Source organism: Mustela putorius, unplaced genomic scaffold (assembly GCF_011764305.1).
Source record: "Mustela putorius furo isolate JIRA1106 unplaced genomic scaffold, ASM1176430v1.1 tig00000585_pilon_pilon_pilon, whole genome shotgun sequence".
NCBI lineage: Eukaryota > Metazoa > Chordata > Mammalia > Carnivora > Mustelidae > Mustela > Mustela putorius.
The window spans coordinates 865,953-881,051 of NW_025421424.1; the positions used below are offsets into that span (position 1 = coordinate 865,953).

Sequence of the window (15,099 nt, forward strand, 5' to 3'; positions counted from 1 at the left end):
TTAAAGTACTGCTTTTGCTTTATGTATTGCTAATTTTGCTCCTTATTCTTCAACTCTACTGAGTCTACTGAGACTTTGCTTACTAACTCTGCCAGCTTCTTTTCCAACTCAGTTTACTATCTTATTATCTTCTGTTTCATTTCTTGCTTTACAGAGTTCATTTTTTCTTTTAAATTCTTTGAGCTCACAAAACAGATTTTAAGCTTACTTATTTAAGCTTAAGTAAATATCTTTTGAAATTATGCTATTCTTTTATTTCTGGTGTCCACTGTTTGTTTTCTCCAGGTTGTTAACGGTCTCTTTGTTATTATTTTCCTTGTCTCTTACTCATCTGTAAAGATGAGCGTCTCATCTGTCTCAGTGTATGTGTGGAACCCAACTAGACACAGTAGTTAGCTCAACAGGACTTTTAAAAAGTCAAGAAGGGTCTTTGGCTACTGGATAAGTGAATAGCTAAAAATATTTAAAGGGAGGACAATTCGTATGCAACTCTAGAATAATAGAGTTGTCCTAGAATTATGGTTTCAGTCTGATACAATCATGAAAAAAGAAGTTGGAGAAAGTTGAAGTTCTGATCTGAGATACATTAGAGATGTCCATATTTGTCATAATGCCATAAGAATACCCCTTGTTGTTGTGTCTGCCTTAAAGATGTGATTGAGGATTTGGGGGTCACATTATATTCTGTGGGTTTAGCTCACTTGCATTTATTTGATCTCATCCATTTTCTGTTGGTTTTATTAATCTAATTAAATTCTGGAGATTCCTTGGTCTTTCTTCCATCAATAGGTCCAGCCAGTGCAGGGATGATAACTGTAACAAGTGAAAAATGTAGAAAAATAGACCTGGAAAACCTGGATGAATTAGAAAAGCTGAACATTTTTCAGGAAAGCTGAGTGTTAGAGAAAGAGTAGCTGCAGGGAGGGGAAGCCCCTCGAAACTCTGTTCCCCGCCTAAGGAGACATCATCCATGGCTGAGGGCTTTCCTCATGGTTGCAACTGCCCAGCCACCTGGAATTAGCATTATAGTTACCATCTGTTCAAATCCTGCCCACTTCCAAGAGCATTTGGAGCAGATTAAAACACATATCCTATATACAATGAAATCATTAAAACAAAGAAAAAGGAACCATACTTGATGGCTTTACCTCAAATCCTCCTCACTAGTTCATTCTTTCCACAGGAGTTGGAGCAGTCTGAGGGCAAGTAGCTAATAAAATATGATGGAAGGAATGGTATGTGACTTCTAAGTTTTGATCATAAAAGACCTGGAAGCTTTTGCTTGATCTCTTGGATCACTTGTTCTAGGGGAAAGCAGCCACCAGCTCATGAGACCCTCAAGCAGACCCAAAAGCAACCAACCTGCCCACGCTAACTCACTAATCATGTAACCGTGTGAGTGAGTTGGTCCTACCACCCCAGCTGCAGGCCCTGTCAGTATCTGTCTGCAACCTCATGAGAGGCTCCAAGCTTCTCCAGAATTCCTGACCCACAGAAACTGTGAGAGATGATAAATGCTCATTGTTGTTTTAAGCCACTAAGTTCTGGAGTGATTTGTTATTCAGCAACAGTGAGCTAATACATCAATCTTACAGGTGTCATTTTTACTAAATATTTGCATGGCATAGCCTTGTAGCCTTTGATTTTCATTTCTTCTTCATTCACTGTTCAATTGGTAAGCCAAAGCAACAGATTTTAGGTTTTTGTTATAACCACATGTAACCTCAATTTCTATCAATAGATAATGTATTGCTAGATCCTGTAATGGATACATCTTGAGATCTCAGAGGACTAACACAATAGAGTTTATTTTTTATTTAATTAGAAATTCAAATGCCCAGTTAGAAATTGACAGGGATGGGAAGGCCCTCTGATCTACAATCATTCAAAGACTGACTGCCATCTTCAACATATGGCTTCCAAGTTTGGTCTAGGGGATGACATCCAGCAATTCATATACTGCTCCCCCCATTCCTTTATTTATGACAAAGCAAAGCCTCTTTGCTTCCAAACCTGGAACCCCTGGGACCTTTAGGGAATCTCTTCCTCAAAAATTTTCCTATGTAGTGTCAGCCTACAGTACATCCCTTTAGTGATGGGGAGTGCTTGGCCCATTTTCTCCTTCCTGCCTTGGGAGATGTCTCAGTACTCATTCAATGCATTCACCAAACATTACTATGTTCCAGGCACTCTGCTAAGTTCTGAATATTCAAGCTACATAGGATGAAATCTCTATCCTAAATTTGCTTGCAGTCAGATGAGAGAAAAGGGGGAGATAAAACAATGTGATAGACAATTTGGTAGAAGTGTAGATAAGTATTGAGGGGTCACAAAGAAGGGAGCAACTAACTCTGTCTCGAGAAGTTTGTGGAATTTCATAAAGAAGGATACAACAGAGCTGAATGTTTAAGGGTGAGAAGGAACTGACCATGGAGAAAAAGACAGGCCACGGCAGAGTCTTGAAACTTCATGGAATTCATTTGTCACCATGGACCAGGCCTGCCTGTACTAGGGACAGGCCAATGGTCCCAGAAAGTTGGGGCACATAAGGGTGTAGGTAGATGTGGGAGATGGGGCTACAAAGATGGTACAGCAGTTGAGACCTTGCAAACAACAGAGATAATTTGGGCTAAGGTAAAATAAACAAACAAGCAAAACTCTGGGATAGTTCAGCAAACTGGAGGAAGGCTAACAACCAGGATCTGGAAAAAGAGGAACCAAGCATGGCACAGAAATCTAGATAAGCAGGAACTCACTGTGGGTCTGTTCAGTGGCTTCTGTCGAGATCAATGTTTTTCAACCAAGTTACAGTCTCTCCGTTACTCCACTCAAGATCTGCATTCCAGGGAGAGAAGTTATGATTGGCCCATTTGGGTAAAAAAAACAGAACAAAAACAAAAAACCCCCAAAAACAAAAACCTGACCCTTGACCTGATCTAGGAGAAGCTCGGTAAACATAACTTAGAGTTCTACCAAGCCTATCTCTAACTGAGGAAGTGTATGTCCCCCAGATAAAATTGAGATGTTATTATAGGAAAAGGGAGTATAGATTCTGGGCAGGTAAAAACAGATGTTCTATCTAGGTGAATTGAAGGTAGTTATAAAGGCTTTGTATGCTGTGTTGAGGAAATTATAATTTATTGGGTGTGTAATGAGGAGCTGTTGAAGGATTTTAAGCAGAGAAGTGACATGGGAAATCCCAGGCAGAATTTTTTGGCCAATTTTATTTTGAGTAATCTATTTATTTTGATCAGTAATGAATAACTTTAACTCTTCCTATGGTTGTCAGAGACATTGGTGAGAACAAATCCTATTCTTTTGCTTCTTCTCAAAAGGCCAAGAAAGTATACTTTTTGATTTTTCCTGATGTTTGTGTAGAGAAAAATAGGGAACAAAGTGGCCAAATCTAACTGATAAGTTAATTAGAAATTAACTTTCTAATCTTTCAGATTCAGAAAGAACATTAGTTCTTTCTGAATCTGAGTGTCCTCCATTCTCAGTAGTGAGCTGGAACTGGCCTATACTGGCCCATAAGAATCATTTGCTAAGTTCCCTGGAATTTTGTGAGCTAGTTGTTAAACACAGTCATCATTAACAAATTACATAGACTTAAAGAAAATATGAAACACAGGATAATAAATACTCAAAGTGCATTGCTTCTTAATTATTTTATTACTATCTATGTTAATGGGTTATTTGTATGTATTATAAGGTAGAGATATTTTGTAATGTTGTGCTACTATACACCTCTCCTCAGCTATGTGCTCAGTGACATTAGGCTGGGAAATTAACAGGCAACGGTAGGAGAATTTACACCAAGGAAACTGGCAAACATTATAAACTGGGAGGGACCTCTTTACCCTGCAGAGAGCAGATTGTGTAATGTTTACCAGAATACCATTGCCCCCTCCCCAGACCCCAGGCCTCTTGTTCACCAACCTCTTAATTCCAAAGGAAGAATAACCAGAAACGGGGGCAGTCCTTCTGCCCAAAAAGGCCTTGACTTTTCGCCATCTTTGTTTTTTTCTTTTGACTTGTCATCACAGTCTAGTTGTGTTGATAAGTCAAAAGAAAAAAACAAAGATGGCGAAAAGTCAAGTTAGTTTTATTTGTTTTGCAATGGTCTAACATGTGACTATTAGCTCTAACATAAGGATGTGGAGGGTTGGAGAATTCAGGACACAATCCCAATAAGGTCTCTCTCCCTTGCCAGAGATCTCCCCAGGATGTTTGTTATGAATATGCTTCTTAGCTGAGTCCTTACTAATTCCATCATAGATGGAAACTTTTGCAGAAAAAGGCAATGAAGGCATCTACTTTTCCCTCCAGGAAATTTCATGTATCTCTTTGTCTGCCCTAGAGAAAGAACTTCCAGAAGGAAGTGGGGCTGGAGCTTACAGTATATCCCTGTGGCTGACTTTGGGAGCTACAGCGTCTGGGGCAGCAGAGTGTGACTTGTTTTTTATAAAAACATTTCTTTCATTTTTTTTTTAAAGATTTTATTTATTTGTCAGAGAGAGAGCACACACAAGCAGGGGGAGCAGCAGGCAGAGCAGACAGAGGGAGAAGCAGGCTCCCTGCTCCGCAGGGCTCCATCCCAGGACCCTGGATCATGACCTGAGCTGAAGGCAGATGCCCAACCAACTGAGCCACCCAGGCATCCCAAATCTTTCTTTTATTTTATCTAACCGTTGAACCTACAGTTTTGTTTCCTTTTTCTCCCTCCTTCCCGGTTACATATTTAGTTAAAATACAATAGTTACAAGAAGGGAAGGTCTTCTAGTCACACACTCTGCTTTGTTTTACAGACGGTATTTACACTTAGAGGAGTTTTCCATCCAACCAGGCAAAACCTTTTTCATCTAAATTTTGCTAACTTGGGTTGTGTGGTTGTTTGCACATGGTATGCATAGAGCGAAAGTTCAGGGTCAGGGGAAGAAGAGAGGAAGAGAGATGTGGAGTGGGAGGGGATATGCTGCATGGGTGCTATGTTCCTTTTTCACCCTGAGAATGAGCCCAGGACCCTCCTCAGGAACTCCTGAAGAGCAACTGCCCACACTAGCCTTGCCCCAGGCTTTTCCCATGGCTTAATCCCAAAGAGTTCTTGCACGTAGCTCCAGGGGCTCACTGCTGCTGTGAGTCAGAGACAGTCTTAGGGGCTGGTGCGTCTCTACAAGTGAGCTCTGGGAAGCCAACTGTCTGTAGCACCACCTGGAGAAGTGACTTCTCTCATGATAAAAAAATGTTCTTTTTTAATAGTGTCATTCTTAGAAATTCAGGACAACAGAAATATTGACCATTCCCCCTCCTCATTTACTTCCTTCCCTTTACTTATTAGCTCGATTTTTGTCAGGATTTTAGTCAACAATCTGTGCGGTGTTTGAAAGTGGTGGCTGTCATTGCTTCAGTATACATTTGACAGTAAGGACTTCTCACAAATTTGGATAAGGCCTTCCTCCCCTTCCTTTTATTTCCAGATTAGTGAGCTTTTAAAAACACCCACTTCTTCTAGTACGCTCAGTGTTTCCTGGATATCAATTTGCTGTTCTGTCTTGTGAAGGAGGGGCAAAATTTGTTACACCCCATTCACCTAGGGAAGTGACATTGTGATAAGTGACACTGTGGGGTCCTGAGAGTCAACAAGGGGCAGCCAACGCTTCTGAATTAAACTTCATTGTTTTTTGTGGGAAAATCTTATCCCCAGGTCACACTGACCTTCAGGAGAATTTGTCTAATTCTGTGTTGGATGTGTCACCTATGTGGCAAGTGGCAAAGTCATGGTGGGAAAAGCAGATACAATACAATGCCCCAAATGCTAGGCCTAGGGATTACAGAGCAAGGTTTGACGTTTCTAACTGAACTGCGAGTAACTCTGTCCCTCCTGGTCTCCTGGTCACAGATCATCTCTGACAGAGGTGTTGTTAACTGCTCTTAAGCGCCTAGCGCTTTGCCTCTGGGAGGAGCTGCACTTCGGCTATCCAGCTGTCCATTGCTTCTTTTTATTGGTAGATCTATGTGCCCTAAGGGTTTTAGTCTAACAAGAGAAGGACCAGGAGTAGGATTTAAAGCCAGACCTAATGGAGCCCAGGTGGGGATTATAATCCTGAGTCGGCCATAATTATTTGTCCCACAACATATACTGAGGGAGCCAGCTGTATAGGGTAAGGGCCTCAGCAGACACACAGCTACCTGGGAATAGACCCTGGGACATTTCTCCCAAGGATGAAAGCAATTACCAATCTGTCCCCCAGGCATTTCTCAAGGCCAAAGAGCCTCAGGTTCCTACTAAACATGTGCGGTCCAGATTCTGTTTTGAGTCTTCTCTGAGAAAACTGACCTCCAGAGTGTCTATTCCATGTTGAAAAACTCTCATTAGGTAACTGCAAGGCAGGTTGAGAGGGTGGGAAGGAAACCACCCACCTCCCTTCCTTCCCAGTCTCCCTGTGGCTGGGGGAATCTTTCAGGGAGTGGCAACACTCGGCAGGCTCCAGACTTGGCAGCCGACTCATTACCCTTATGACACCATTGGAGGTAAGTTGGTGGCGACTACCATCTGGAGTCTGTAGACAGAAAACTAAGACACAGAGAAGTGAGGGGATGACAATAACATAGCTACTGAAACCAGAAATAGAAAAAAAAAATCCTGGTCCCTTGATGCCTATGTCTATTTCTCCCCAGGTAGTCTTCCTCATTTATTGGGAAGACTGAGAGGGAAAATGGCAACTTCCATGGTTGTGGGGTAGGTATAGACCGTGAGGCAGGAGGCTGTTTCATCCTAGGAGATACACTCACTCCCAGGCGTCTGTCCTCGCTGAGACAAGGAGACCAGCTGCCTTCCTCTAGACCTTTACCACTACTTCCAAACAGCACCATGAGGCTTTTTTCTGGAGTATGGTGCCCTTCTCTTTTCCTTTTTTTTTTTTGGATTAGGTCCGAGTTGAGACAGACACTCCATTCTGGTGATGATCAAGCTCTTCTCAGGCACTGAGTTTATATCTTCTTAAAATGAGTCTTCAGGAGTTAAAACTGTAGAAGCAAGGGTGCGGCCACTGGGATGAGTGTAGTGACCCAGTCTCTCGAGTTCTCAGGCCCCAGGACTGTGCTACTTGTCTCCCCAGATGGAAGGTCTGGGTGGAATAGTGGTGCTGGCAAGGGGCAGATTCAAGCCATAGCCAGAAAGTCACATGTCTTTGAGATAAATATACCTCTTCTATTCAACTATCCGCTGCCTGATATGTTCTTTCATTGAAAGTTTGTCACTTTGGATTGACATAGGTAAAATATATTTTAGGCTATCTTTTTTTTTTTTTTTTTTTAAAGATCTTATTTATTTATTTGAGAGAGAGAGAGAGCATGAGAGGGGAGAAGGTCAGAGGGAGAAATATACTCTCCATGGATCTGGGAGCCCCATGTGGGACTTGATCCTGGGACTCTGGGATCATGACCTGAGCGAAGATGGTCACTTAACCAACTGAGCCACCCAGACACGCCTATTTTAGGCTATCTTTTAAGATGTAAAATTTCCTGGAGGGATGATCAAGCAATCATACCTTAGGATGAATTTAATTTTTAGACCACTTTGTTTTAAAATGGGGCACTAAGGAATGGGAATATTGATACCCGGGGAGGAATAGTTTTGCAGGAGGCTTTGCTCTGGAAAAGCATATCTTGAATTAATATTGTAAAAGGAATGTGATAACCAGAGGGTAGCACAGGAGATTTGCATGCTTTGGGATGGTGCTGGTTGGGAAAAAGAATTAAGGCAGTTTTCTGGGTACTTCTTTTGGGTTCCCTGGTGGTCCCCTACCAGATCTCTGCCATGTCATCTTGGTTTCTATCCCTCCTTCTATAACCTTGGCACTGCAGCCCCATGATGCTAGCTTTGGTTTAGATAAACTGTCTTGGTTATCACTTTGACCTTCAGCTCTGGGAATTGATTGGCTCCTTGTGTTAAATGTGTACTTGTACTTGAGGATTTCCCTGGACAGGACTCTATGTTTGAGGAGTGTTGGTTGTGAGGGTAAAGCGTAGGAGAACTTCGAGGTCCCTCTTTTTCCCTTTAGTCTCTATGTCCCTTTCAGGGATGATGCCTGGTCTGGGACTAGACTTTGGGATTCTGGCTGTTTGAGCTCCCACTTCATAAGAGGCTCTCCCTAGTATGACTGTGATGGTCCTCTTTGTACACATCTCATGTCTCAGCAAGGCCTGAGAGCTGACTTTCCTCAAGACAGGTCAGTGAGCGGATTATCTCCTGACTCAGACTGGCTTGCTCCCAGCCCCTGATGAAAGGAGGTGTTGATTTCAGGGTGAGCCCTCACTGATATTGGAAGAGGAGAGAAAAGAAGGGGACCTTCTTTCTTCAGGGAAGAAAAATGCGACTAGCCCTCAAGGCCCTTTCAGTTCAGGGAGAGGGTGAGATTTTTGGTCTTTCCCTAATGATGCCCAGGGCAGAATCCCCACCAATTCAAGGGATAATTAAATCAGAACCCAGGGGCTACAGTGACCCAAAAGGAAGGTCATTGAGAATACTGGGTATCTCCTGAACTGATGATTTTAAACTGAACACTTCAAAACGGTGAACTGAGATTTGGAAGCCATAGACACAAGTTGAGACCATAAACAATATGACCAATTCCACAGGAAAGCTGGGCTCGCTAGTGTAGGCGAACTTTGCAAACTAGTACCCCAAAGCTTAAACTTGGCTTGTGCACATTTTGCTTGGTCCACGTGGTATATTTAAAAATTTAGTTGGCAGTGTTAAAAATTTCACTGAGAAGTTTGGACTTCTGGATTCTCTGAAAAAATCAGATGGTCCGGTAACACTGCCTGATAATCAGTGTCTGGTACTGAGTGGCAGCTGCCCTCTGCCCCCCGCCACCCCCCCCCCGCCCCAGTCTTCACAACCCTAGACATCCCATGGCATTAGAACAGGCCCACCCCAACCATTGAAAGCCCCTGCCTGCACCCCATAGACATCTGAGCTTGGGCCCCCTGATATATGATCATATGGTATCTGCTAGGGAAGTGCTGGTGTGATAAAAATCCGGCTGAGCTAGTGAGCTTGAGTCGGACTGGCAAAAAGCTATGAGGCAACCACAATTCTGATTGGAGGGATTTCTGTGGAGACATGAGGATTAAAGCAGCGCTTCCCATTGTAGTTGAGCTGGAGGGGCAGGGCAGTCATTCGAGACTGGGAACTTTGACAGGTCAGTGACTTTTTCTTGGTGGCCCTTTTATTTGGGAAATGTGGTTTCCTAGTTGTATAGCAAGTGCTGTGTCCTCTGCAGCTCCTGTCCAACCAGGGGTGGGTGTGAGGGGAGGGACAGAAGACTTGAATCATGGTGGCATCTTTATGTTTCATCTTGCCCTATGTTAACTCTGGTGTTTTCTTTTCTTTCTTTCATTCTTCGGCCCCACTTCATACGGTTAGATCGTCTGACCTTGCTCGGCTGCTGGCTTTGCTCAGCCTGCTCAGCGGTCTGGTGTCATCTCTCGTGAGGTCTGGACACAGGGAAGGTGACTTCTCTGCCAGCAGCCCTTGCTTTGATACCTTCTCAGGCTGTAGGTCTTCCTTCTCACCCTCCTTCCCCACCTCAGGAGTCTCAGCTTTCTCCCCCTCCAGCACTGCTGTGGTCTCCAGCCCCTCTGTGCTCACTGTCTCCCCTTCCTGCCTCTTGTCTCCCACCTCTGGTTCGGCCCCCTCCTCTACAGGCTGCTCCTCCACCTCCCCCTCCTGTGCCCCCACCTGAGCGTAGGAAGGCAGTGTCTCTTGGTAAGCTCGGGACAGGTCCCCGAGGGGCCCCGCACCCATCTTCTCCTCGAACTGACTAAAAGGTTTGGCCGAAAGTGGGCTGGTCTCCACCATGCCGACCTCAGTCAGGGGGAAATAGTGGGACACGATTTTCTCTTCTTCCAGCAGCTGGTAGCCCTTGGCCTTCTGGATGGAGGAGACGGCAATGGAGTGGAGGGACTTCTCGGGTATCTCCCCCAGGGGCTGCTCCACGGGCCTCTTGAAGGCAGACCGGATTCTCTTCAGGCCTAGGTGGCTCATCTCCAGGATGTTGAGGAAGAGGGACACCGAGGCCACCGACAGCATGAACAGGATGAAGATGGTTTTCTCCGTTGGCCGCGACACGAAGCAGTCCACCACATTGGGGCAGGGCCACCTGCTGCAGCGATAGAGGGGCAGGATCCGGAAGCCATACAGGAAGTAGTGGCCCACGATGAAGCCCACCTCGAAGAGAGTCTTAAAGATGATGTGGCAGATGTAGGTCCGCAGCAGGGTCCCTTCCAGCCGGAATTTCTTGGTGCCTTTGCTGCTGTTGCTGCCCTTCTTGATGCTGCCCTGGTCCGCGGCCAGCGGCACCCTCTCGCCACCGTCGCCCGCCGCCTGCTGGCACAGCTCCTCGGCCTCACGCTCCTTGCGCTTCTCCTCCATGCGGACGTGGTGCACGGCGTGGCCCACGTACACCAGCGATGGCGTGGACACGAAGATGATCTGCAGCACCCAGAGGCGGATGTGTGAGATGGGGAAGGCCTCGTCGTAGCAGACGTTCTCGCAGCCGGGCTGCTGGGTGTTGCACACGAAGTCGGACTGCTCGTCCCCCCACACGAACTCCGCGGCTGTGCCCAGGATGAGGATCCGGAAGATGAAGAGCACGGTGAGCCAGACTCTTCCGATGACCGTCGAGTGCTCGTTCACCTCCTCCAAGATGTTCCCCAGGAAACTCCAGTCACCCATTTCTCACCCACCTGGAGGAGGAAGAAGGCAAGAGCTGATCAGCCGTGGTGCCATCCCCTGCCAGTCTCTCTCTGTTAACGCTTGCTCCCTGGGGGTAGGGTGGGGTACCTCTCCTTTCTGAGTTGCTGGAACCATCAGTATGTAAAAGAGCACCTATCGAGTGGAGTGCCTCCTCTTGCGTGCTGGGATGAAGGGACAAGAGCGGTGCGAAGAATCTTCCTCATCTGCAAAATGGGTTTAATGCTAATACCTGCTCTCTGTCACTTGCAAGGGGTGGTCTGAAAGTGTAGATGAGGCGATATGTGTATCATTCCTTGAATTCCACCCCAAATAAGGGCTCGTTGTTGACCATAGATAGAAACCCATGTTTACATGGGTTTAAATCAAGACCACAAGCTAAACTATGCTTTAAGAGGCATCATACTGAAGAAAACCCTATACTGTGAGGGGTCTGGGCCCCCAACAGAATTCTTGGATGTGTGAAACTGCCTGTAGCCATTTTACCTGGACTGTGTTGAAATGTACAATGATGTGTTTGGAGGGAAGTGGAAGGATTTTTTGAACATCTACTTTGTGACAGGCTTTTGACATTTCATTATTTCATTTAATTGGATCCTGCTAGACTATAGTCTTCATAAGGCTATGGGCCATGTATGTTTCATTCACTGCTGCATACTCAGGGCCTGTCACAGAGCCCAGCACCCAGTGAAAGCTCAGGAAGTGTTTAACCAATTTGATTTGAACACATGAGAAAACTGAAGTTCAGAGAGGTTAAACAAACTGGGATCAGACAGTTAAATAGCAGTCGTTTTGTCTGCCTGGTCCCAAGGGCTGAGTTCTTTCCATGACACCCTGGAGATACACTGCTTTCGATCTAAACTACATAATTCTGCAACTCCTGGTCTCTTAATTTATGTTTCTTTCTTCTCTATGTTGACATCTGCAAACCATTCTTAACAGCATCACAAATGGAGAGTACTGTCTTTTTTTATATGATTATTATTAGTCTTTTAAAACCAAAGAATGGGGAGCATGCTTCAGGGAGGAATCACGTTACACGGTGAGGAAAGTCCACTGAGACACTTTTAGTGTCTCACAGAATGAAAATGTTTTAGGTTCTGTAATGTGTGCCTACCTTAATAGAGCTAAAAATTTGTCAACAACAACAAAAATACCATTAAACATGATAGCATATCATGCCCCTAGCAACAGCATGATTAATGCACTGGGGATCGAACTGACGGGGCTGATATGTGTAAACTGGGACACTCACCCAGTGCAAACCTGTGCTAACCTAAGGGACTATGATCAAAACTTCTACATTGGGGCACCTGGCTGGCTCAATCTGAGGCGCATGGGATCCTTCACCTTGGGGTTGTGGGTACGAGCCCCACATTGGGTGTAGAGATCACTTAAATAAATAAATAAACTTAAAAACAAAACAAAACAAAACTTCTGTCTCAGCCTGTGGCAAATGCTCCTCCAGCCTGAACATTTCTAGTGTTGCAGTGTTTTCTCAGTGTGGCTCTTAGACGGTGGCAAGAGCGCATGCTGGAGATGTTGCTCTGGGCTTCTTTCAGCCTTGTCTCATCCTATAGCATCAGAAGACCACTGCTTTAATGACCGGGATACTTGTTAAGCACTTGAACGAGTGATGAAAAGTGATATCTTAAATAAGGTGTGATTTTCATAGATTGGAGTCTGTGGTTTGGAGTCCAGCCAGACGGTACGGGAGGCAGACAGTGATTGCAGGCGTGAGCAATGCGCACGCTGTGCTCTCAGGGTATGCACAGCTGTGGCTGCTTTTTGTTGTAGAGCAGAGGGTGTTGCTCCTCTTGGAGCCCCAGAAACTCCCAACTAGGTAGGGTACCCAAGAGCAGCTTCTGTCCTCCTGAGAAGGTGAGAGCATCTGCGGCTCCCCAGTCATGACTCCAGCATTGGGAAGAGTTCCTTGTAGGTAGGGATGGGGGGCTGAGAGTGGGAGAGGGTCCTCCACCCAGAACCAGCCATTCAGAATCCCAGCCACATGTGTCTAGCTATACTTCTGCTTTTAACATTCCTCCGTGGGCAGTTAAATCTAGTGCTTGCCCTGTAGTGAAGGGCAGCCATTTCCATTGCCTTCAGAGGGAAAAAAGATGGGAAACCTCACAATCAGGTAAGCAGCCCAGGCATAAATCCTACTGTTGGCAGAGCCAGGAAAACCCCAGTTTCCTATCACATGGTTCAATCTAACATTCATGTGAAAACAGCAGTTTATGTAATTTATTCTTATAAGATCAAGTCTGGCCTTAACGTACTCTACATCTAGTGTTGTTAATGTCTTGTCCCCATTGATGTATCAACTCAGATTTGACACTCTTCCTTGTATTGTACTGTATTTGTCCTTTGGGATTTCCGTGTGTATTTCACTCAGGTACCTATGTGGACGTGTGCAGTGAGCACACACTTTGAGGATAGCGTGTCTATCAATCTTGTTTCTCCCTTTGAGAATCAAAAGCTCTTGGAGACCAGGGATCATTTTATCTTCATCTTCTATGAAACGTCATGACACAAAACAAAGACCTTCACAGAGTAGGCGCTCCATAAATAACCAGTACATGGGACCAATGGTAATAATTTGAAATCTGAAATTCTCAATCTCTGAGTGCATATAATACCAGTATTAGTTAAAGTCTAGGAAACTCCAGTCTTCTTGCTGCAGTTAGCAGTGGCAGACAGAGAACTTGCAAAGAAAGCCTAAATACCAAAACAAGGATTGCAGATTGATCCAAAACTAGCTGTTTTGAGAGACTGTTTTGTATAAATAAACTGGAAGGCCAGTGATTTTTGACATGTTGTGACTGTTGTGGCATATTCATGAAACATGAAGATCCTCCCGACCACCCCATCAGTAGTTTCCAAATTAAGCCAAATTTGTGTCCTTTCATACCCTACTCTGCAATGCTAAGACTGAGTGTGTGAATGTGTGTGTGTGTTTTAATGTCTAGTTACAAAGTTTCTCATGATAATGGAAGAAGAGAAACTAACTTAGGAAAAAATCTTTCCAATTCCATGCTGTTGAAACAGACCCATTATTCTTTTAAGAAGAGGAGCTTTAGAGGTGCTAAGAGAAAATGCCTTGGGTCCTTGACTTCTACCAATGAAAATTATACATAAAGGAAGTCAGATAAGAGTATATCTGAACAAATTATTCCACTGGAGCAGGGAGTAATTTAAACCAAAGGAAGAATATTTCTCTGCTCTTCTGCAAAAAGAAACAGATCTTTTACAGATAGAAAGTAAACCGATGGAGTTCACGCATCCACCCCAGGTCATCCAACAGAATGTTCCACCAGAGGATTATGGTTTTATTTTTATTTTTATTTTTTTAAGATTTTATTTGTTTATTTGACAGACAGAGACCACAAGTAGGCAGAGAGGCGGGGGGCGGGGGGGCGGAGGCAGGCTCCCTGCTGAGCAGAGAGCCCGATGTGGACCCTGGGATCATGACCTGAGCCGAAGGCAGAGGCTTTAACCCACTGAGCCACCCAGGTGTCCCAGGATTATGGTTTTAAATAATGATTAAAATGACACCTTATGTTTGGGTATCCTTTGTCTATTTATAACTGATACACTTTTCCATATCTTATTTCAGTCCTCATAAGAACCTGTAAACTAGGCCAGTAGTTCTCAAACTTTGACATCATAGACTAGTAAAGTACCAGCAGAACAGGGGGGCCAACACAGAGTTACCAGCTCCTAATTTTGCCAAGCAAGGATATAAAAATAAGAAACTTGGGGTGCCTGGGTGACTCAGTGGGTTAAGCCTCTGCCTTCGGCTCAGGTCATTGTCTCAGGGTCCTGGGATCAAGCCCAGCATCAGGCTCTCTGCTCAGTGGAAAGCCTGCTTCCCCCCACCCTCTCTGCCTGCTGCTCTGCCTACTTGTGATCTCTCTCTCTGTCAAATAAATAAATAAAATCTTAAAAAAAAACTTATTAAATCACAATTATGACTACATCATTTCATAAGAGGGGGAATATCATACCACAAAACCAGAAAAGACATAATTTCAGAATAAAAGTCCTTTAAATGGAACACATTTAAGTTGGTGAAAAATTTACTATATTGCTTACTACATTATTACTACAGGCTTCTGGAAGGTTCATCTTGGACCAGAACTGACAGGTCCGCAGGATGACCATTTAGAACCAGTGAACCAGGCATTTTCAGCCTCCATTAACAGATAGGAAGGCAGGCAGGGAGGTTCACTAAGTCTGCCAAGGGGGCTCAACTAGTGAGGGCAGAGCAGGGGTGGGAGCCCTGCTCTTCTGGCTTCAAGCCCAGGGCAATCTCCAATACAGAGAAGTATCCTCTTCTC

At 44.6% G+C, this 15,099-nt stretch overlaps 1 protein-coding gene across 1 annotated transcript; it reads right to left on the reverse strand.

Moving 5' to 3' along the window:
- Window positions 1-8,924: 8,924 nt before the first annotated feature.
- Window positions 8,925-10,741, reverse strand: GJA8 (gap junction protein alpha 8). Its single transcript, XM_004779626.2, has one exon. The coding sequence runs from the start codon at window positions 10,739-10,741 to the stop codon at window positions 9,419-9,421; it is 1,323 nt and encodes a 440-aa protein (XP_004779683.1). The 3' UTR covers window positions 8,925-9,418.
- Between the last annotated feature and the right edge of the window lie 4,358 nt (window positions 10,742-15,099).